This window comes from Toxotes jaculatrix, chromosome 6 (assembly GCF_017976425.1).
Source record: "Toxotes jaculatrix isolate fToxJac2 chromosome 6, fToxJac2.pri, whole genome shotgun sequence".
In the NCBI taxonomy this organism is placed as follows: Eukaryota; Metazoa; Chordata; class Actinopteri; family Toxotidae; genus Toxotes; species Toxotes jaculatrix.
Genome location: NC_054399.1, coordinates 676,902 through 700,275, shown reverse-complemented (window position 1 = coordinate 700,275; position 23,374 = coordinate 676,902). Strand labels below are relative to the sequence as shown.

General features: G+C 45.6%; 1 protein-coding gene across 1 annotated transcript; it reads left to right on the top strand.

Moving 5' to 3' along the window:
• The first annotated feature begins 299 nt into the window (after positions 1–299).
• Positions 300–20,458, top strand: gng12b (guanine nucleotide binding protein (G protein), gamma 12b). The gene is made up of 4 exons (XM_041041195.1): positions 300–528; positions 5,498–5,550; positions 18,913–19,022; positions 19,116–20,458. The coding sequence occupies exons 3-4, from the start codon at positions 18,930–18,932 to the stop codon at positions 19,239–19,241; spliced, it is 219 nt and encodes a 72-aa protein (XP_040897129.1). The 5' UTR covers positions 300–528; positions 5,498–5,550; positions 18,913–18,929; the 3' UTR covers positions 19,242–20,458.
• The last annotated feature ends 2,916 nt before the right edge of the window (positions 20,459–23,374 follow it).

Sequence of the window (23,374 nt, the reverse complement as noted above, 5' to 3'; positions counted from 1 at the left end):
CTGCCTATGTTTACGGAACCACTGGCCTAAATGCTCTAACTCTGGGCTGTACGAAGTGGACATTTATCCCTCACAGGCTGTGTGCAGACAGTTGGTTCTCTCTGTAGTGTAGGAGTGTACAGTTAGCAGGACAAGTCTAAGGTTGATTAATGTTCAATGCAGCTGCATCGTCCGTCTCCATCCAGCCTCAGGCTGTTAGGGTAAGGGTTAGCCCCTGAGGACTTCAGAGTGAACCGGGGCTCGGTGCTACCGGCAGGGGGCGCTGCTATCTTTTGAAAGCAGCAGGCAGTCCCAGCCTTTCAGCTCAGCGGCCGCTAGCAGCAGATGACTGTCTCCGTGTCTCCTGTGTCTCCTGTGTCTCCTGTCTCTCCTGTCTCTGTGCTTCACATCAGCAGGGCTGCGTATTCATTTTCTCTGCTCTGAAACTTTTCGCGGGTGCAGAAGAGTTTTGTGGATCAGCGGAGCTGGACCGGGATTATTTCATGGCCCGGCCCTGAGGAAAACTCCGTGTCGGATCTGAGAGGCCAGGTGAGTGTCGGCGGAGAGATTACAGGAATAATCTTTTACCCACTGTAACATGACAGCAGAGCTTTGTGTGGACGCCGGGGCTGCGGTTGGTTCACAGCAGCCGGTGAACGGTGAGCTTCGGTTAACGCAGACCGACCAACCGCCCGAGCTCACCGTGAACACAGCGTGTTTGTGTCAGGCTGACATGTGTGTGTTTCATTGGCCATGTGAGATTCACTGTGTGTGAAATGGGTGAATAACATTCTGTTTGGTAAACAGGTGTTTAAAGCAGCATACGTGACATGAGGTCGTAAAAACAGGAGGGAAGGTGGGAACGAGCTGCTTCTCAGTAACTGAAGCTTTTCAGTGAAGCTCAGAGCTGGTGTTCAATTCTCTGGGACAGTCAGTGAACATCAGAGAGAATGACTGACAGGTTACCAGATAAACGGTCGGTCAACCTTTAAAGTCAGTATTTTTGTTAAAGTATTAGAATAGGAATGAGCGTCCTGATCCTGAGCTCCACTCAGGTGATTTACACAGGTGCAGGGGCCAGTGTGGGAAACATGGTGGCAAAAATATCAGTGTTGATATGAGGCATACAGGAGAGTGGTTAAAAACCAGAATGCAAGTGCTAACACCAGGATTGTTTTAGTTTTAGTCTTCAGTCTGTCTTCAGTCTGCAGTGTTTTACAGGCTCTTCTGCCTGATGGGAAGTATTCATGTGAAAACAAACAAACAAAATCTTCATCTCCAGACGAACTGGAATATTTGCTTTTTCTGAGTTTCATACAGCTGATTTCTAACCTTCGTGACTAATCTCTGGCTGCTGTCTCATCTTCAGCCTGATTTTATTTCACCTGATGTGATTCTGACTGTGAGCACTGGTTTATACTGCTCCTGTGTAGTGGGTAGGGTGGGGTATCGTCCAAAACCAGTCCACACTAATGTCTGATACAGGAACACCAGTGTTTTTATTTCAGTGCCTTGTGTAACATGTAGGCCTTTTTCAAAGCTCACATTTTAATGTCACCACGGCAACACAGCTGCAGAATGATGATTTTTATTTTCAATGAATCAGCTGATTCTTTTTTCAGTTGATCAGTTCGTCTGTAAAATCACAGTTTCTCAGGGACGTTGCTGCTTTTGTCTCATTGTATTAACAGTTAACAGTATACGTGAGGTTACTTAGGTTCAGTAGCCGTCCTGGTCTGATACTGGTCTTTAACAGGCTGCCTCCAGCTCAGGGTAACACACACGTTATCACAGTAGCATCAGACTGGTGTTACAGTGTGGATACGTAGCTCAGGTGTTTACCTGAGGCAGCAGGAGACTGGCTGTACAGAGGATGACACATCATTTTAAAAACTGGACTTATGGAAATACACAGTGAATTTTTCTCAGACTGAAGGGTGGTGTGGGTTGTTGAGCTGGTTGGATGATATGCATGTGCGTTACTGTGTGAGTCAGACCAGAGTGAGGAATCAGAGTGTTTCTGCGGCTCCACCTGAGTGGCTTTTTGGTGCTGACGTGGGTTTGCCCATGTTGCCTGGTTACACCACAGTCACTGGTGCAGACCTTAAAGCGGTTTAATCTCGTGAGAGCGTGCCCTCCCCCGCCCCCCCCCGTCCCCCATCCCTTCTATCCCTTGACTCAAATTCCACGCTCGGCCTCCGGGGAGCTGGTCTGTGCGTCACTGCTCTGGTCACAAAGACCTTCAGAGAATGCTTCCAGTCAACACAGTGGAGCTGCCGCCGTCAGCCCCGAGCCTGTTAGTCCACAGCAATATGTGAAAAATGCTGTGCTGCTTTGACACACGTCAGAGCTCTCAGCCTTCTCACTGGAGCGTGCCACAGGGATGAAGGTATTACACACTGAGTATGAGTGGATGTGTCACAGAAGGCTGCATGGTACACAAAGCATTACCTGCTTATCAACGAGTGACGAAGGCTTTCACAGTGGGCTCTAATGATAGAGATTTTTCCATTTTTCCATCGGTAGCATGCACACTGCAGTCCCAGGGAAGACTCTGTCTTTAAACAAGCTGCATGTTGCCAGCAGACAGTGACCAAGCATTAATATGAGTCAAATATCTGATAACAACAACAAGTTTCACCTCTGAACCAGTCCTGTGATCTATCTGCTGCTCACTGAAATACATCAGCATTTAGTAAAGTATGTTTAGCTCAGCACTGTCCCTGGAGTTGATGCTGCTGTATGACAGACGATGATGAGAGGACGTGTGATCGTCCTTACTCTGCTCTCAGTTTTACAGTGTGTTATATTAAACGCAGCCTCGGCACAGATGCTTTTAAACACTGAGGAAAGTATCAGACTCTGTTTGATGCAGGTCTGTTATACAGACTGACTGTTAACGGTACAATATTAAAGGCATTCTCCTGTTTTTTGGTATAAAAGCAAAGATCTGTTTGACTGGGATGGGATGCTGATGTCAAAGCCGAGCGTTGCCTTGGCAACCAGACAGCAGCAGATGTAATAAGGCCTCCATGCCTCTCCACATCCGTGTTGCTGGGTTAGCAGAGGGCCACACATACATTCAGACTGTCTGCAGGTCGGTGCTTTATTCTCAGTCAGTCTGTTTGGGTTGTGTGTTTCAGATTCTGGAGACAGGTGACAGGTAGAGGCCACATGTCGCACTGAGAAATGTATATTCCTACATAACTTGTTCAGAATATATTCCTAATAACGTGGGTTTGTCAGAGGATTGATTGACAGTAGCTGACCTCAGCGTCTTTGATGTCTGATCATTGCATTTTGGTTGATTGGGAGTTAGTTGTTGTTTTATGGCCTTCGTCAAACCTCTGGACTGTTTATCCTCTGATCAGCGTGAGTGCTGCCTCTCTGCCGTGCTTCCTGTCCTTGTGGCAGGATGTCCTTGCAGCTCTTGGGTTATTGTTCCTGCAGAATGACTCGCTGGCCTGTGTGACAGCAGCCAGGACACGGGCCGGTGTCACCCTGTGTGTGATCTCAGTGGCAATGTGGGACCTGTCATATCGCTGCAGGAGGATATTTATAGATATGTGCTTTGTGCAGTCCCACATGATGTGCACACAATTACACAAACCAGCTCCAGGTCTCTGTGGTGCATCTGTGCAGCATCAGGGGAAAGAGTCTCCTAATAAAGCCACTGTCATTACATTTAATTATCTTCTCTGTGCCCTCCCTCCAGGCAGCTGGGCCCTGGGAGTCAGGTGCACTGATGTGGAATCTGTCGGTGGGGATGCACTGTGCATGTCCCTCAGTGCATTAGAATTAAGCTAGACCTGTTGAACACAGGTGAATACTATGTTACAGTTAAAGTGTGTGTGTGTGTGTGTGTGTGTAGATTTTTGCATTTCAGTCTTCTTCTTCTTCTTCTTCTTTCCACCAACACATCAGGTAGATACTGCAGATTGAGATATTTGCTCTGAGGGAGAAGCGAGCTCACAGGTCAGTGTCAGCTCAGGTCAAACATTAGTGTCCCTGATTTCACTGACTCAGAGTCGGACTGGAAGCAGGACACAGACTGCTGACCACACCGGTTTTGCTCTTGCCTGTGTCTGTTATGTGTGAATTATCTTGATGACATTCCAGGTAGTGAGTATTCAGGTAAGTATGTGCTGTTGTGTGTGTGTGTGTGTGTGTGTACAGTACAACACACGGCCGTGTTATTGTTTATGCTGACATACAGCTACTGACCACCGCCCTTCACTGATACTGGGCAGTATGGTAAATTATAAACTAGACAAGGAAGGAAGAGGTTGCTTAGCAACTGGAACACAGCGGGTAAAACATCTTTGGTTTCAGTATTGTACAATAACAGACCTCTGAGTGTTGGCGTAACGGATGAACAGTTATCAGGTGATGTGCGCTGTACTTCTGTGTCATATAACCTGCAGCGCTTTACAGCCTAACACAAGCAAACTTACAGAGATGAAGTCATTCATTGAGCCATGAGGCTGCTGACCAGCGTGGCTTTGACAGGAAAACTTTTAGTTTGTTATATTACGTTTTATTTGGTTATGTTCACGTACACACACAGTCCTCTGTTCACAGACGTGATTGGTGCAAACAAACCTGCTGCAGTATCATCAGACATTAAAAAGGAAATCGTGGTGTTGGGTAAAGCTTTGATTTACATCTTCAGTCTCCAGGACAGATGTTCGGATGTTAGGATCAAATTTTACCTCTGATTTGAAAAGCATCATAGCGACCAACGCACAGAGAGTTATCGCTGCTCTCTGCTGTGTCCTTTCACTCTGTGAGTTTTCAAATCTTTCAGCTCACTCTTTAGTTTTTTTTTTCAGTCTGCAGCTTCTCTGTTCTGGTTCACTGTCACTGCTCTGATAAACCTGCTGTATCAAGCATTTCCACTTGCTCACATGGTTTCCTGACCCTGAAGTCAAGAGAGTCAGGTTTATAAAATCTGTTGATTTTTTATTTTTTAATAACTGGTGTTTTCAGGACAAGTGACTGGTGTCCATTCTTATTTGTATCTCTAAGAGCGTTTGAGGGGTTAGGCCTTTAAACGAGGGAGAAATGCTGAAAGCAAACAAACAGTAGAAGAGTAAACAGTGTGGACTGGCTACTCTCTGGCTCTCACCACCAAACCCCACCACCACCTGTTGTGATACAGTGTAAAGACACACACAGACACAGAGTTCTCAGACCAAAGGACTGGCCATCTAACTGGTTTCACTGGAATGTGGTAATGAATGCAAATAGAGTAGAGGTTGTCTCCACCCACAGCCGATCTGGCCTGCCAGTGCTCACCATTTCCCCTGAATGATGAGGAAACTGGTGTCAGTGGACTGGCATTGGTCTCACTGTGGGAGCTGATTCTGTCAGTGTCTCTGATGAGCTCCAGCTGTTTGACATAACACAGTGAATGTCTTTCACCTCTCCGGTGTTGAAAACTCATTGCGTTGGACTGTTTGGTTTGCTGTCATAGCTACAAGTCATTTCAACACACTTCCTTTGCTTTTCTTTACAGAGTTAGAGACTGGAACAACCAACAGCTGCTCCTCGAGATCTCTTCCCACACAGGTCAGTGTCTTCATTTGAGTCAGCTGTTGCCACCAGCATCCCAGGCTCTGCTGTAACTGAGAGAAGGATTCGGTTACAAACATTGCTTCACCAATCTATTCATTATTAATCAGACCCAGTCCCCATAAAGTCTTTCATATCTCTGTCACACTGTCTTCACTGGCTGTGAGGTGCTGCCCCCTGCTGTTGGAAATGGTTTTGAGCAGGACGTTATGAAGTTTTCTTATTTGTTCCGTTGTATTGGAAAATGATGGCTGTTTTCATCATGTATCATTGCTTTAAAAGGAACTGCAACATATTTTACACATTCAGTCCAGTGTGCTGCTCATGAGGAGGAGGATTTACCAGGTAACAAGGCTTCTGATAAATAAATGCTTATCTTGTGACGCTGTCTGGGTTTGGGTTGTTCATGACGAGATGGTCCTGCTGATACCTAAGGCCAAGTTTGCAACTACTTTAAAAGAAGATCCTTAAATAAATAAATGCATTGGACTCGTCCAATGCATTTATTGTCCATATTGTCACTTCAGGGATTCCTTACGTAAATCCAGCTGTCCGTAGTAGTTGGATCAAAGTGGGAACCTTCAGATGTTATTGCACAGTCCTCTCTTTCTGCTGCTTCTTTTGTGGCACAGAAGAAGAAAGAGGGAACATCTCACTTTCTTGAACTTTAGAAGATGACTGCTCGAACTCAGGCTGACAATGCTCTGCTGCACAAAACTAGGTCTGTGGAGTTTGTCCCCAGTCTCTCAGTATGAACAGGAGGACTGGTTACACAGCCAGTAACTATTCCAATGTACATATGGACATAAGAGTACTGCATTAAGACAGAATGTCTTAAAATGTCTCAAAAATGTGGACATATCCTTTAAGTAGCTGAAGCCTTAGTTCTGTAGTAATTAATTTAGTCCACATGATGGCAGTGTTGGGCAGGTTACTATCTCTGTTAGCCAGCCTGCATTAAGCTAGTGCTCGGCCGACTGTACTGTAATATGTACCGGCTGATAGATTATAGGAAACCCTCTGTCTCTGTCCTTATTTGGTTATGCTGTTGAGACACAGTGAATCAGGGAGTCACCTGGTTTTTGAGACACCAGTTGTATGACTCAGTTCACCTGCTCCTTTTGTGTTGTTGGGATTTTCATGTGGACACTCATGTGTTGTGTCACCTGTTTAAAGCTCAGTGGCTCTTCACTGCAGTGTCTATCACACAGGAGATGTTCACATACACAAATACAACACAAGTCCAATGTCTTTCCACGTGGGAGACACTGAGCAGGATGGGGGATTTATAATGGCACCCAGAGGAAAACACAGACTGTCAATACAAGTAATTTGTATTAATTAAATACCTTCAGTCATGTATACTGCAGTCCTGCAACAAAAGGTCAAGAACAGGAAATAAAACCTGTTAATTCAGCTTAAAGTTAGAAAACACGACCATGAACATTTGACTAATATTATAATTATAAATATCATTTATAACTATCTGTAATATGAAGGTTAAAGAAAGCAGCCCAGTCGACTCGCAGGTGTTAGACAAAGGCTCTCTCTGCCTGTGCAGGTGTGTTGCTAATTAGCTTCAGGCCTCGGCCTATTGTGCACAGTTGGCAGAAACAGAAACCTGCTTTCTGTTACTGGGTTCAAACACTGATACCATTGGTATCTTTATATGTGGGAGGTGATAAATGATCCCAGTCCCTGCTTGCATTGTAAACAGCTGGTTGTAATGATCATTACAGAAGAGTTTCAGGTGGGATGTGGACTGAACACATGAGAGCAGGGTGTAAATGCCAGGTCTTTGGGCTTGATGCAACTTGAGCTTTTGAGTTCCAGGGTGTGTGTTTACGCATGTAGGAGGAGGTTTGCACATTTACTGCATTATTGTTGCACCCAAGGGACATCCCAGGCCTCTTCAGGCATGTCCTCCATCCTGTTTCATAAGCATCTGCTCATATATGGGCATCTTCCTTCCTTCTGCTCGGTTGCACTGCGTCCGCTTCCTGAACAACCAGCCCTCTCCCTCAAAATCTTCCTGCCACCCTCCCAGCACACACACTCACACACTCCTACTCATTTTGGTTAGCTACGGGCAGAGGCGGGACTGGCTGTTCCCTGTGCAGGAAGTAATGTGGTTAATACTCATTTGATCACCAGTTCTGATGGCTTGCCTCCATGACCAGCAGGCCAGCACTGGTTGTGTTCTTTGGCTTTTTGTTTTTTGTGGGTGCAGGTTCCATCTGTAACCATATGCTCAGACAGATGGAAACAGCTCATATGTCTGCACGTTAAGCTGGTTGTTTCTCTCATGCCACACGTCACGCTTCCAAAAATCCTGTTTGATCTGTAAGAGACAGATTCAGGACCTTGTTCTCATGTGTCACATCTTTGACAGCTTTCCTCTCTTCTCGGGAACTACAGTGTAGCCTGTGAAAATAAATCGTAGACTTCCAGAGATTTATGTCCTTCATGTTGTTTATGTACATGGTCCTCTCATTCTCAGGATTTCAGACCAGGATGGGTGTGCAGTGGGTGGCCTCGGAGTATCTGCACAGCTATAACACAGACGGGTTTTTGCCACAGGGCACAGAAAGCATTTCTACTGTGCAGCCGCGAATTCCACTTTTTTCTCGTTCACCTGAAAAAATATTTACAGCGTGAACCACATGCATCAGATGAATACTATGAATGTTATATAATGTAGTTTATTAGCACAGGAACATTTCCCATGGGATGCGTCGTCCACCCTACCCAACACTGAGCCTACACAAAGCCATGAGCGTGGATGGATTGTTACTGCAGGTTCAGATGTGTCGTTACCATGCCCCCCTCTCTGTGACATATTATCAGCCCACTCAACAACTAGGTCACTGCAGGTCCTGTTTCCATGGGCAGGATTCTCACACAGCTCCCTGCCAGGTGCTGTCTCCACCTCTGTCTGCGGAGGGAGTTGCAGCGAAGGCTAAAGCACATGTTAGAACAGAGGTGTCCAAACTGTCCCACAAAGGACCGGTGTGGCTGCAGGTTTTTGTTCCAACCAAGCAGCAGCACACCAGACTGCACTCATTTAATCAGCTGATCTCAGTCTTCAGACAGCTGATTGGTCAAACTGTGTGCTCTTCATTGGTTGGAACAGAAACCTGCAGCCACACGGCCCTTTGTGGGACAGGTTGGACACCCCTGCGTTAGAATCATGTCACTACTTTGCTCTGGACCGACCAAACCTGATGTTAATGATCCCTGTGATCCTCTCCTCTCAGTCTAATAGACGGGGTATCTACAAGGTAGATTTGCACATTTGTTTCCAGCAGGAACATTTGTGTTTTTGAGTGAGGTCTCTGCACTGAGTGTTTTAGACATTCATGTTCCCCACTGGATGAATTAGATGGCGTTTCCTCTGCTGCTGCCATCAGGTCAAAATTTCAGTTTGTTCCAAACTTCAGTTTATGAGCAAATACCATCAGAACTACTGATATTCCCCTCAGCTTCAGTGAATGTTAGCATGCTAATATGTAAGACTAAGAGGATGACCATGGTAAACGTTGTCTCTGCTTAACATCAGCAACGTGCTCACCAGGTTCGCTCAAAGCCCTGAGACTCGTTTCAGCTCCTATTTGTCATTTTCTGCATGGCAACAGAATGTCTCCTCTAATCGTGACTGCAGGGTCCTGATAGTAAACAGTCCACACGCCTGCTTTATCTGTTCATGTGCTGCTGTGTCCACTTTGAGACATTCATGTGCCATGTGTCTGCCAGACAAGAATTCCAGTCGCCCTGATCTTTGCTGCAGGAGCCGTCCAGAGAATGTCAGCTTCCAGTTAACAAACATAAGGTTCTGGAAGTTAAGAGAGGAAGACTAAGCACCAGACGGGATGTCACCCTGCCCAGAAACTCTGCCCAGCCACTGGTTACATGCCTGAGATTCTTTTCTACAAGCTACTCTTTCCAAGTTAGATTTTTTTCTAAAACATTTTCCTCCTCCAGACAGTGGCAAAGGAAATATTTTCCAGTCCAGAAATAAGTTGCTTTTAATTGCATTTCCTTGCAAGTATACAGTTGGTGGTCTGTGCTGCTGTAAGAATGCGCCTTTGATTGATGTTCATTAGGGGTGAAACAGGGTGGTATGCTGCTCGGCATCGCAGCCGCGTTCCATTGGAGTTACACTGTTCTGAAAACAAACCGCTGCGACCGGCCTGCACATACTTTCCCTGTGAGATCCTGCTCGGTGCTTTGGATGAATACAGGATTATAATGCTCCAATATGCACGAGTGAAAAAAGGCTCAGTCATCACTCGAACTCTCTGCACCAGACAGGGTTTGAATATCATATAATGTAGGTCATTGTTGACGCAGAGGTTCCTCACTTTGGATAATGAGCAGATTAACATTGCATTAAATGACAGCTCTCTGGCCTTTTAAGGAGCAGACGTGTTGAGGTCATGATGGCAGACATGTTCTTACTCATGTCAATGATTTACTGTGATAACGTGTATTCAGAAGTGTTCTGTTTACCTTGCATTGTCAGACCATACTCTGGTGTTCTTAGGAGAAAAAGCTGCTGACTTCTACCTGCACACAGTCACAGACAGTCAGCACACGTGGCATTTCAGAGACAGAGACAGAGACAGAGCTGTGACTGGACTGCATGGACTGTGGTGGTTGGTTTGCATGTGTGCAGGCCTTTTAATAAGAATAAATACATATTTAACTTCGAGCACTCTTTCTCCCTGAATGCTTATTCATTGTTTGCTTGCAATTTTAACACATTCTACAGTGGGTTAGCTAACCCCGACCCCTAACCCTAACCCCGACCCCTAACCCTGCCTACAGCGCTTAACATGTTCCTGTGTGCATGAGTGAGGGCACAAGAGGAGCCACAGTCTTGGCTCTTGCACCACAGAGTCACGTCCTGGTCTGGACTGAACGTACACTCACAGGTTTCTCAAGACTTTTTTTTTTTTTTTTCCAGGTTCTCTTTTAGCTTCTGTTTCATTTTGCAGAACTTCACCGACATGTGTTATGCACAACTGCCAGAGCTTTAAGAAGAAACGTTAGCAGAGTGTCCTGTCTTTGTCTTATCACAGTCCGAAAGGTTTTGACCTTCACTGCTCCAGAAAAAAAATGCTCAAATCATGTTTAAAATGGCTATAATGAGTATTTTTATATGACCGTGCTGACATGCTTATCACGCTGGTTTTTAACAGGTATGATGTTTGACATGTTCACTGTTGACTTAGATTAGCATGCTAACGTGCTGTTGTGTTATTAATGAGACGACACAGCGATGCTCCTAATTCATGCACCTTCCAAACATCCTCCTGAAACGATGCGTGCACAGAGCAGGGAGGCAGATGAAGCGTGTGCTCGCTCCTGCAGTGACCTTTGTGCAGAGCTGGGTGAGGGGGATGTTTGGCATTCTTTCACTGTTAATAATACCTTTTTCATTGCTCTGAATCGCTGAGCTCACTGTGTATTCAAACACTCTGGTAATAACGTGTAGGGTCAAAGGGCAGATTACTAACGCTTCAACACTGCAGGCTTACAATCAGGTGGCTTCCAGACAAGGAGATGTCATAAGACAAATGCTGTGACCAGTTGTGGAGCCTCCCAAAAAGGACACAGTACACACAGTATCCACCCCAGCAGCTCTTACGTCGGCAGCCTTCTCCTCTGCCTCCCCCACGGCTGCTCATTATGTGCAGTTTAGTGCTCACTCAGCTCTGGGGCACTCCAGAGTTCACAGGAAGGAGAAGGAGGAGGGGGGGGGGGGGGTCATTCCTGTTACTGAGGTCAGAGGGCTGTGTTTTTTTTCCCAGCCCTCCTCTTATTCTGTCTCTCTCTGTCTTTTGTTCATCGTGATAAGCAGTCAGGTGGCAGCAGTGAACAATCCTCCCTATCACCTACCACCACCTTCCCTCAGAGCTGGGCATGTGCTGATTAGATCATCCTCTTTAACCACTCACACCATGAGACTGCTTTCATTTTCTCACTGTTTAGTCTCCTACTCTGTGGACGATGTGTACATCAGGTGATAGAAATGCATTATAAGTTAGTTGTATCAGTTGTTGTTAGTTGTATGAATGCGTTGCCGTGTGTGACATAGCTGATTTTCTCCAGCATCAAGAAGTCCATTAATTCTTTGATCCATAAACCAGGTATCTGACATTTTATAGTTTTCAAGTTTCAAGACAAACTTATACAGTTTATTTACAGTGAACTTTTTAATCTTTTTAATGTCAAAACAAATGAAACTAAAGGAGGTTCACCCAGATTTCATGTCATTCGTAACCTTGGCAGCAGTAGTTTGCAACAGGTTCACTTAGAAGCTTTATCACAACTGTTTGTCAGCTCAGTAAACTCATCAGCAGAGGAAGCTCCACAACAGCTGCTGAACGGGGTTTGTGATTCTTGGTGTTTTGTCAGTTACAGTCAAATGTTTTTTTTGATCTGATCCTGATCCTGATCTGATCCTGATTCTGATCCTGATCCCTAAATGAAAAGTAATCTGTTATTCCATGAAAAGATGTCTTTTACAACAGAGCTGTAAAAGTGAGGTGGAGGAATTATTTTAACATGAAGATAGTAGAATTTGTAGGAAAACATTACAGCAAGTGCTCAGGAGTCAGTACCACGCTGAATAAACAGAGTCAATAAGAGAAAGAACAAAGAAACCTTAGCATGTTGTAAAATGATGACGCGTGTGTGGGTGTCTGCCTGTTAGACATGCGAGTGTTAGGAACCTTTTTAAGCTCATGAGGCTGAGAAGCTGCAGATGTTTGTCCTTCAGCAGCGATCCGTGTGAAAAAAGCATGTCGCCCTCTTGGATCGACATGTCAGTCAGTTCACCGTGCCCTTCACATGGCACTGTTTACATCCCATATTACTGGTTCAGAGACTTGATGTGAATCAAGCAGAACGTGGTCAGCGTGTGCTGCAGTTGGAGGTGGAATGAGAGGAATTTTCTGCAGCTGAATCAGGTCCAGTGAAATGCACCGGTTTCTGTTAGTCAGTGACAGGCTGGTGCAGTTAGCAGCAGTGTAAGTGCTGGATCATTGGAACAATGGGAGCTGTGACTTGGTTGTTTGGGGCCATGTGAGAGCGTCAGGCTAAAGGTGGTGTGAGAATGTGGGACTGTGGGTTTGCTGAATTCCTATCCAGTGAGCGGAGCATTGGCTTCTGTCTAGACAAAGCTCAGTTGTCGGGGAGACCCGTGCAGATCCAGGACTGCCCCGGTCTCCAGGAAGTATTGGCGGGAGACAGCAGGCTTTTTTCTCGTCCTGCTAACTTTCCCTCCTCAGGGGATTTCAACGAATGCAGCCAACTGCTCAGAGCAGGGTTTTTGTTGGCGGTGGGAGTTTTTCTCCCAGGACTGGGTGGAGACAGATTGGTGCATTTGTGCAGGGATATCAACGCTGTACATCACTGCTTTCATGTCTCCCACTCAGCAGGAAATAGCCGCCTGGCCCACCTTGCACACAGATTCATGTGCTCACTGCTGTAGGATACTGTGTCTTATCCATCAGATTTTGTGACCTCCACCAAACCACCAGAGCAGTTCTCAGTATCTTTGCCTGTGGAGCCACTTTGTGTGACTCTGTTGTGTTTGAGTGAGCGAGATAAGACAAAGACAGTTGGCGTGACGACTCCCAGCGTCGGATCAGGAAGCAGACAGGGCTGACTAAAGGGTTCATTAATTGTTACACTCAGCCGTGGCCTGAGGGCTCTGTCTTGGAACTGGCTGCGTTGTTCCGCTGCTGAGACACTTTCTTGTTTTCAGAGGATTTGTAGTGATGACAGCAGAGTTATTAGGTGTTTTTATTATCTAAGGGAAAATAATGCGATCTGGAAAGAGACAAAAACAAAGCCGTCAGACTGCATTTCTCCACAGCTGCTGCTGCATTTTGTAGAAGAGGAGAATGGTTGAACCTTAGAGGCTGTGGGACCTTGTTTACGCCAGCGTCCCTTTGAAGTCAAGTTCAGGCTCAGTGTGAGCGTCAGTCAGTTCAGGTATGAATGAACTGATTTGATTCTTTATACAGAATGTTAATCTTCCCAATTCCAGTCCCTCTCTGCTCTGCAGGCCTGTGGCTGGCTAACAGGCGTAGATCTGCAGTTATCTGCTGAAGGAGTAGTCTCATCAACATCTGCACCAGTTTTCACGATGACCATCGAATAATTGTCAAGACATTTCTTCAAAACAGTAAAAGTCAGTGTCATGATGGCACTGGAAGAAAAGCCAGGTGGATTCATCCTCTGGGAACCATGAATGACTGACAGACACGGCCACTGTTAGAGCCATGCTGCGACCGTGGGAAAAAAGTAATTCAACAACAACAACAACAACAATAATACGATTATTTTTAAGAGTGACCACAGAAACCAAAGGCTCTGACGAGCGAGCTGCTTCCAAAGCTCTTTTCATTACACCTGTCAGTCATGAGCAGCGTTCCACATGCAACATGTTTGCATGGTAACCGCCGCCCACATTCATCTGTATGACAGCATTTCTGTATTAGTAGAAGCAGCTGGGGGCGCACTGCGCTGCATCTGGCCTTCCAGATTTAGCTTCAGACATGGCAGAGCAGTTTCCCTGTGAGCGTCAAATCAGAGCAGTGTCTCCCAAAGCCAAAGCAACAGTCAGAGCAAAGCAGAGAGGAAGCTCCGAGCACATGCATCATGGCATGTAGCAGGAGAGACTCCTGAGCACAGGAAGGAAGAGTCACCACCAGGGTTAGTCCATGGATGCCATTCAGCCGAGCTCTCCACAGGCTGTGTACGAAGGGCTGTGGATGAACTTACATCTAAGGGAATCAGCAGCACGTTACTCAAAGCTTTGAACTTTTAAATGGTTGTGAGTGTCTGCAGGCTGTGTGACTGAACACATACACACAAATACACACTCAAAGGAACCGGTTTTTCTGCACATGGGGCCCAGGAGGGAGAAAAACGGTCCAGGTGGGAAGAAAGGACAGGATGACAGAAAGTGGAGTGAGAAGCTGTTGTCCTAACGCTGACCTCACCCTCGGCAGAGCTGTTGCATGCCACAGCAGAGCTCAGGGGGAAGGTGTACAGTGAAGTGTGGAGCCGTGAGACAAACTCACAGTCTGTGACTCACAGGCTGGGAACCCTCATCTCCTGCTTTAGTCTGCAGCGCAAACACCAAAGGAACCTCTGTGTTCCTTTGCATGTCGGCTAACTTCAGAGCAGGTCTTCAGAGCTTCTTGGACAGCATCCATGACACCTTTAAAAATCTGTCACCATCAAAGTGTGTAATCGATGATGTTTCTGCACAGGTCGGAATGTTACAGCATTAGTCACACAGTTTGTCTCACCAGATCTCACAGGAGACATTGTGTGTGTTTCTCTTTGGGAGGCCTCTGTCTCTTTCCTCTGCACGCCTGACTGGACAGTCTGGCTCACAGATAGCATCAGGCTGTCTGAGATTAGCGCTCATGAGGGCGCAGTTAAACTTGTAAAAGCTCTGGACTCCTGTCCCGGTGCCTCTGTTCTACACAATGCCCAAACAGCAGTTGTGAGTGTGGCACAGTACTGATAGCCTGTCTGCATTGTGCCTGCGCCTCTCAGATGGCTCAGAGCTTATTGTGGAGGCAGCCACAGATCCAGGAGCCGGCTGTGGAGCCTGCTGGTGTTGTTGCCAGGCAGTTTAGCAGTGTTAACGCACAGATAGTGGAGCTGCTCAGTGTCCCGCGGCCCAGCACGTTTAGAACTGGACAGCTGATAAGTAATCATTCAGGCTGCAGCTCTCAGCCTGACTTCTGCTTCTCAGACGCTGAACAACACCTCTAATCTGTTAACATCATGCTTAGTATGCTTATTATTACACAGGTAACGTAACAAATGTAGTTAGTGCAGCTTTGTTTTCACTGCTGAGGAGATGTGTTTGGGTTAATGCTTCTAGTGGAGCACAGTTCAGTGGAACTCTAACATGATAACAGCTGCTGATTTTAACTCTCGCTCCCAAATCTACACTGAGACCGTGTGTGTCCACTTTAACACGTCTTCCTGTTCATACTGGACAGAATCCAGACTTTCTGAAGTTCAGCTAAAGCTAACAGGATAATCACACTGGTATCTTACACTTACTGTCTGCTGGTGTTTCCATTCCTCCGCCTCTGCCCAGCACAGAAACACTACAGACAAAGTGTGGCTTTGCTAAATGTTCAGTCTGTGTCAGCACACACACACAGACCTGATCAATTTGATGAAATGTCAGTTGCTCCGAGAGCTACAGCTGAAAACTCCAAAATATTCCGTTTAAAATTATATGAAACAATGAGAAAAGAAGCAAATGGTCCCATTCTGGTAGAAACTCTAACTAATTTACAGCAATTTAGAATAGCAGTAATATTATTCTTCATATTTTTATAGATTGAAGCCTGATAATAGTCCTAGTTACTAGGACCTCAGGTCAGTGCATCAACATCAGTTAGATTATTGTGATTGACTTACATTACACCTGCCATATGGTGATGTATATCAGAACAATCTTATCAGTGTTATGACTAAAACCAGATGAATGTCGTTGGACTGTGAAGAGCACAGACTCACATTTAGCCCTGCAGGTTGCTGATTTGAATCCAGTGGGAATAAGTTCTTGCTGTATTTGTTGAGGCAGCAGATCTGAGCCGTGAGCAGAGTTACAGCCCACAGGCCTCAGTGTGGGCACTGTGGGAGCCCACCTGTGTGAAGCCCTGCAGCCGCATCAAAGAACGCTCTGCTGTAAGACTTCACATGTATTTTTATCAATGCTCTCAGTGTGCCACATGTTTGCATTTACCACACATCAGCACACCACACATGCTGGAGGCAGACGGGCACACCACAGCTGAGGACACTGCTGCCATTCTCTTAAGGTTCAGTCTGCAAACAAAGAATTACACCGAACAGCGACTGAATCTCTTCAGCCATTTATTTGACTGAGGTCTCGATTCAGAAGAAAGATTATATGGCAATAAGGAAACAGCTGAAAATAGATTTCTATGTTGTTCTCATGCAGCATTTTACATGTAAGTGATGTTCTGCTTCATGCTGAAGGGACACGCATGTAAACATTAAAGCTAGAAATCCACACCTGGGAAATGAGCGTGTTTGCTTTCTTGATGAGTGATGGTTAACTTCACAGACTGGAAACAGGAGAAGCAGCAACACTTTGGGTTTTGGAGGAAATTTAACAAACGGGTTGTGATGTCCTCCAGCTTCTTAATGCTAAACTAAGCCAAGCTGTAGCTGTTGCCCACTGTAGCTTCAGCTTCAACATACAGACAGGAGAGTTGTATCAATAAAAAAATGCTTTACTACTCCTTTAATTAGCAGCATTTTATTAGATGGCACAGAATAAAGTGCCTGTGAGAATCCTGCTGGGTCCCTCAGACCCACCACACTTCCCAGAGAGAGAGGACTATTTGAGCTGCACAGCAGAGTCTGTGTGTGTCCACACCAGGAGGACGAACCAGTCCTGTTGTGAGTGTGTGTTCTAAACTCATTCCCCCCTGTCAGACTGGCTCGTGCAGATGATGTGCCACATGTGGCACCTCAGGCGTGAGGGGAGGAGTCTCCACACTCCTCAGTCCTGTGGTGGGTTTTACTTTTATAGACGGATAGACGGATGCACGAACCTTTCCTTGCATTGTATCATCACTCCATTTTTTCTCGGGCTAAATGTCAGCGTAGTCTACGAGCAGAGAATGTGACAAGACGGAGAAGAAGAGTGAAACAAAAAGAAAAGTCCAGTAAGTGTAATGACAAGTGTGGTACATGTATGTCAGCTATGACCAAGTGCTGTGAGGTTACTACTCTCCATTAGCGCCGCTCTCAATGCACCAGTGCAACCAGGGACATAGCAATAGTGCAGTAAAACTGAAAACACGTAGTCTTGTTAATGTCTTTTACAACCAGTTACGCCCCTTCTGCCTCCGTCCCATCCTGCAGAGCTCCACAGCCGCCGCTGGCGTCACAGAGTGCGCCTGCACATGTCAGTCAGTGAACAGCAGCCCTCCGCTGACGCAGCTCTCCCTTCTCCTGTGTCCACTCAGGCCTCTCCAGTGCAGCTGAGGGCTTAAAGGTTATAGCTGTGTTGATAAGAGAACAGTGAGAGCAAAGACCGAAAACCCACAAACTACAGAAGCAGATTGTTTATACCAGTCTGGCAGGACAAAAGTGGAAAACAGGACTGAGGTTTAATGTCATCATGCACTCTTTAGGAAAGCTTCCTTTAAGCTATGCTGTGTGTTTCCTTGGCTGCTGGCCGGTGTGTGCAGCTTCTATTTTTAAAGCCTCCACCCCATATTTAATCATTTATACTGTAGAGGGTAACTGGCGACACTGCTTCCTGTAGAGGAAGCGGAAGGGAGTGAGTGGGTGGGGGGATCAGAGGGATGCATGGTCTTGTCTCTGGTCTGTAGTCAGTTCTGTAGCTGTCCGTGTTTCATATCCCTCCCCTGCCAGTGTTTCCCCCTCCTCTGTAATATCCTGCACCACAGCACATGCCAAAGTCCCACAGAGCCACTTTCTTCATTTGGTCCAGGAACAAAAGCTGCAAGTTATTAGTGCAAAACAACTGTCGGGTACACAGAGAAATTCTCTTTTATTGCCCAACAGCATATGTATTGTGTTCTATGATAAACTTGAATACATGGTGTTCTGTTCTTGCATTAGAAGCTGTTCCTCTTTCTTCTGTTGTGCACAGCTGATGGCTGTAAAGGAGCACTGCGCTGCAGAGCCAGAGGCAGAACGTTGCCTCTGTGCAGCCTCTCCTTCATGTAGCTCAGAGAGTGACGTAATGAGCCGGTCAGAGTAAACCAGTGTATCCTGGAAGTGGGAATTGTGAAACAGGAGTCCGTTAGGTTGGGCCACAGCTTTTACGCACATTGAGTCAATTCCAGATTAAGTCAACTGTCACTTCTGAGAAGTTGCACAGTTAGAGACAGACGTTTGTGCAGTAACATCTTAGTAACTTCACTTCTTATAAATTCTGCCATATTGTACAAAGCTGATGCACTGTGTGTTCCAGAGCTTACTGAATCTGAGGAGTGTGCACACTAACCTTGGTAAAAAAGCTGAGATGCATGTTTTAAATAATAAAGTACATGATAGCATTAACAGTGTGGAATCTGGGTCAGCTGACCTGGTTGCTGGTTTTTCTGACATTGTATGAAGTCAGTAACAGCCTCTGTGCTATTTTTAGCAGCAGCCTGACCTTTGTGTCTCTTCTTTAATCCCTCAGGAACAGCTTGTTGCCAGGAAGCATTTGAATAGATTTATTACACGACTCCGTTGTTGGTTTCCTACTGCATCTCACTAATTAATGTACATCTAGTAAATGTATTTCTTTTTCTTACACAGGTTTCCCGAAAACTGCAATGTCATCAAAAATGCAGAGCTCCAGTAGCATGGCTCAGGCCAGGCGGACGGTGCAGCAGCTGAAGATCGAGGCCAGCATCGAACGGATAAAGGTGCTTTTATGTTCATAATCATTCCCCATGAATGCTCTGCGTCTGCTACACGTGTGTCAAGGTGGATCAGTGTGTGGACTCATTTCTGTGCAGGTGTCCAAGGCTTCATCAGACCTGATGCGCTACTGTGGAGAACACGCCAAGAATGACCCGCTGCTCATGGGCATTCCCGCGTCAGAAAATCCTTTCAAGGACAAGAAGCCTTGCACCGTTTTGTAAGGCAACACCTGAACTCTTGCTGCTTTTCGTTTCAGTGCTTCTGTGGTAAATATAGTAAAACTGTTCACAACTTGCCTTAAGGCCAGTGTACCCCCCTTACCTTTTCACATGCCTGCTTCGGTTTGATAAGGAATGTACTCCTCTCTGCCTCTCAGTCAGATAGCGGTTACACCAAAGAACAGGCAGAAATCTGAATCTGAATCTGTGGCCTCGGATCAAAGCTTTAGCTCAAACAAAGGTGATTAAAAGTTTGTATGAAGGCTCAGTGGTGACTGCGTTTTTTCTCTGTGCTGTTATCTGACAAGATCTAGAAGGCCGCAGACCTCAGCCTGAAAGGAACCGCGCCACTGAGGGAGAGTTCCTGACTCTCTAATTATCACAGCATGCATAAACAAGCCCCCTCAGTCACTGGTCCAATCCGATTTAGGCTTTCAGCTTTCACCTCTTACTTTCATCAGCCTTGTAGTTTGTGTGCTACTGATAATGAGCCCCAGAGATAATGATGTCCTGCCGCTGGACGAGTGAACTGCGCTGTAGGACAGAGCATGATGTCTGACAGTGATCATTAAAATATGGAAAGAAATATTGAATCCCAGTCTGTGCCAATCAGTGCCATCAGCGTCTCTGCCTCTCTCTGCAGAGCTGAGGCTCATCGCTGGACTATTCAGGCACTTTGAAACCTGTGAACACCAGATGACTGTTATACTCCTGAGCCTGAAACATTCCATGTTTACAGCTGCTCTAAAGCTCAGACCTTATCATGAGTATGTTTGACTGCTGATAAACAGCTGTAACTTTGTCATTTGTGCGTTGGTGCATTTTGCATTTTTACCAGCCAGGGCCTTAACGATGAAGTAATCCTGCTTCAACTTCTGGACTACCTTTTAGTCACACAAGTGCTGTTGTCTTATACTGTGAATAACAAAGGCCCTTTAGGTGAAGGGAGTATATCTTACAATAGGATATTAATATTAAACATTAATATTACTAGCTGTATGGCACCCTGTTTCAGAAAGACTCAGTTCAGTTATGATTTGCATTACGATATCTCTCATACAGTCCATAACTATGGCCGTGCAGTGTGTATGTCCATGTATCACAGTATGTGCTTGCTTGTATCTGTGCTTCGCAGGATTGCACTGATTCAGTCAAACCTCAACTTTGAATTTTATTAATTCAGCTTTTTGAATTAAAACTGAATGTGTTGTTTTGGTTAATGATGTATTTGGTTGATTTTTATGAGTGGGTGTGAAATTGTGTTTTTATTAGGAGAACACTGTGAGTGTCTCTGGTCTCTCACACACTGCCGTGTTCTGGCTTTACCTGTTTTTGGTAAGTGTATAAATCTATGGAAAACACAACATAAACATAATAATAATGGAAAACAAGTCATTTCAATCAGCATTTCTTAAATAAGCTTTTTCCCCAGCTAATGTAAGATTTAAAAAATGCACCTTACAGGTCAGTGTGTGGGACTGATGCATTCATCAGTCTTTATGAGAAGTTAAAACCTTTGAAAGATAAATGATCAGCTGAACGTGTCATTTACATGACTTAAATCTGCACTAACAGTGAGTCACATGAGTATATGGCACAGTGGGAGGGTCGCTGATAGTGATGAACCCTCAGAGAACTGTCCAGCTTTGCAGCTACCTTCATCTCAGTAGTGCGTTTTGGCATCTTTCAGCTCGTTGTTTTGGTTTGAAAGCACCAGATGTAATTGTGTGGTTCAGTCTCATGGCTCTCATCGAACTTGCCACAGTGGGATCTGTTTGCAGCTTGGTCCGGCACCACACAGCAGCTGTGGAGTCGCATGTTTGAGGGATGTGTGGAGACCAATGCAGAGTTAGAAGAAGAGTGAAAGCTGGACTCTCACTTCACGGGTTCACAGAAACAGGACTCCAGATGAATGCTGCTGTTTATGATCAGGCAGTTCTCAGCTGGACATGCTGCTTGTTCCGCTGCCAAATGGCCAACGAAATCAAATAATGCTGCTTTAAAAAGGAACTACTCAGCACTTAGTGTGGTCAGATCACTCCCTGTGGCTGAGTCCCTGAGGCTCAGCGTGTTCACATGGGTAAATTAAGATACTCAGCCTACTACTTGCAAATACATTCATTCGTCTTTAAAATAGTTTGTTTGAACCCTCTGTAGTTTATGATTATATATGCACAGGTTTTGGTTGTGGATAAGTGAAGAGAGTTTTCCCAACGCTGAACACTCGTATCTGTCAGACACAACATAGTCTCAGCCGATATTCATAATTTACTGTCTGTGTTAATTAACACTGCCCAAACTGAGAAATACATCACTACTGAGGCAAAGCTAAAACTCGCAGGAGCAGTCAGACGTTAACTAGGTCTGTTACTAACCAAATGTTTCTTTGTAGGAATCATAGGTTGCCAAGTGGATGTGAGTCTCAGTATCAGGTCAGGAGCATGTAAACATTCTGGTTTGCTCTAATTTCTGGGTAAAGGTGTTTCTGTGCCCCCAGGCCACGGCCAGCCTGTTACGCAATAATCCCCGCTGCTCCGGGCAGCCCTTTCTCTTTTCTAAGTCTCCTCAGGCATGATGTTACATCCACAACAAGGTCAGCCCATATATGTTGGCCCACATTGATGTCTCGGCTCCATTTGCAGTGATTGTGTTACCTGTCAGTGTAGTGGAGATGTTCAGGGATAAGCCAATAATCCAGTATCTCGTATATCTCACCTACTTTCAGTGGCCCCTCCCTGTGTGACAGAAGATATTTGGTCAGGGAAAAGAGGAGTGTTCTGTCCTGTAATGATCAGACTTACTCTCAGGTGCGGTGTTACTGTCGACCCGCTCTGGTATTTCTGGTGTTATTGTTTCACTGTCTAAGAGAAAATCAATCTTAGAACATTACATTGTCATAATTGTGTCTCATCCAGAGGCTCAGTCTGCACCAGGTTTCTGCTGATTGGCCACTTCCCTGAAGGACAGCAGCAAAACCACAGTGTCACTGGAAACTTCTGATGAGACAGTTCTGCCACAGACTGTGGGACTGAAGAGACTAACATCTGCTCAGTGGCTTGTAGCGCTGCATGTTTTGGCCTCTGTGCACACTTTGTCACATTTGCAAATGGCACACTTTAACTTCAGTCAGTTTAACACGACCACGAAGCCTCCAGCCACCGTCACAGCCCACGTTCCTCTCCAGGCTTCCAGTCAGTCCTGCATCCTGACCCAGTTTTTCTTCCCCGTCTACTGCTAGCCTCTACCTGATAGCCCCCACAGAGAGGTCGTCCTGATGTCCTGGGCTGCACACTGACGTCTCTGCAGCAGATCAGCCTCTCTGCGTACTCTGCCTGTTAATTACAAGTGCTACTATTGTCAGTGTGTCAGTGGTCGGGGGGAACGCCTCTATTCACGGGGCTATTTTTAGCTGTGAAGCTAAAGTACTGTACAGCTCTAGCAATGGGCCTGAATAGCCCTGAGTCATGCATCCATTGTCTCGTGACCCTCTGTGTAGAAGGCTTTGTCCCTCCCCATTCTACACAAGCATCAATAAGTTCTGGTTTTCTCCTTTTGCAGCCTGAAACAGGTCTCCAACGTGGATTTTTCTCTCCTTGCCTTTCTGCTATTTTTAATCCACTCAGCAGTAAATGCAGCTGTGATTGCGTCGATGCAGGACGCTGTGAATGAGCGGTCACGATAAGCCTTCCCACTCAGTTTCAGCTACAATGGGAACTCTCCTCCCGTCAGTGTAACTAGATCCTCAACATGTGCAAAAGGTCAGATTTTACTCGAGTTCCCATGCAGGAGTGAAGCTGATTTCAAGGAATCTCAGATTTGGCCCAGGACAGGTAATTACTTTAATTTAGAAATAATGTTTTTGACTCAAGCAAAAAAGGTGGTAATCATTTTAACAGACCACCCAAAAAACCAAAAATACAATCTTGCGGTTGGTCCAAGTTGTAGAAAATGTTGAGAAACTTTTAAGTGAAGACTTCAGCCAGCTCAGTGACATGCCAGGCTAATACCCAAACCCTGTGGGACGACATGTTGCTTCGTAGGAGTTGTCTGTGGGCACGATAGGGACGCACTGTTCCTCAGGACACTGTGACTTCACACAAGCCTGCTAAACCTGTCGTACCAGGAAATCATTAAGG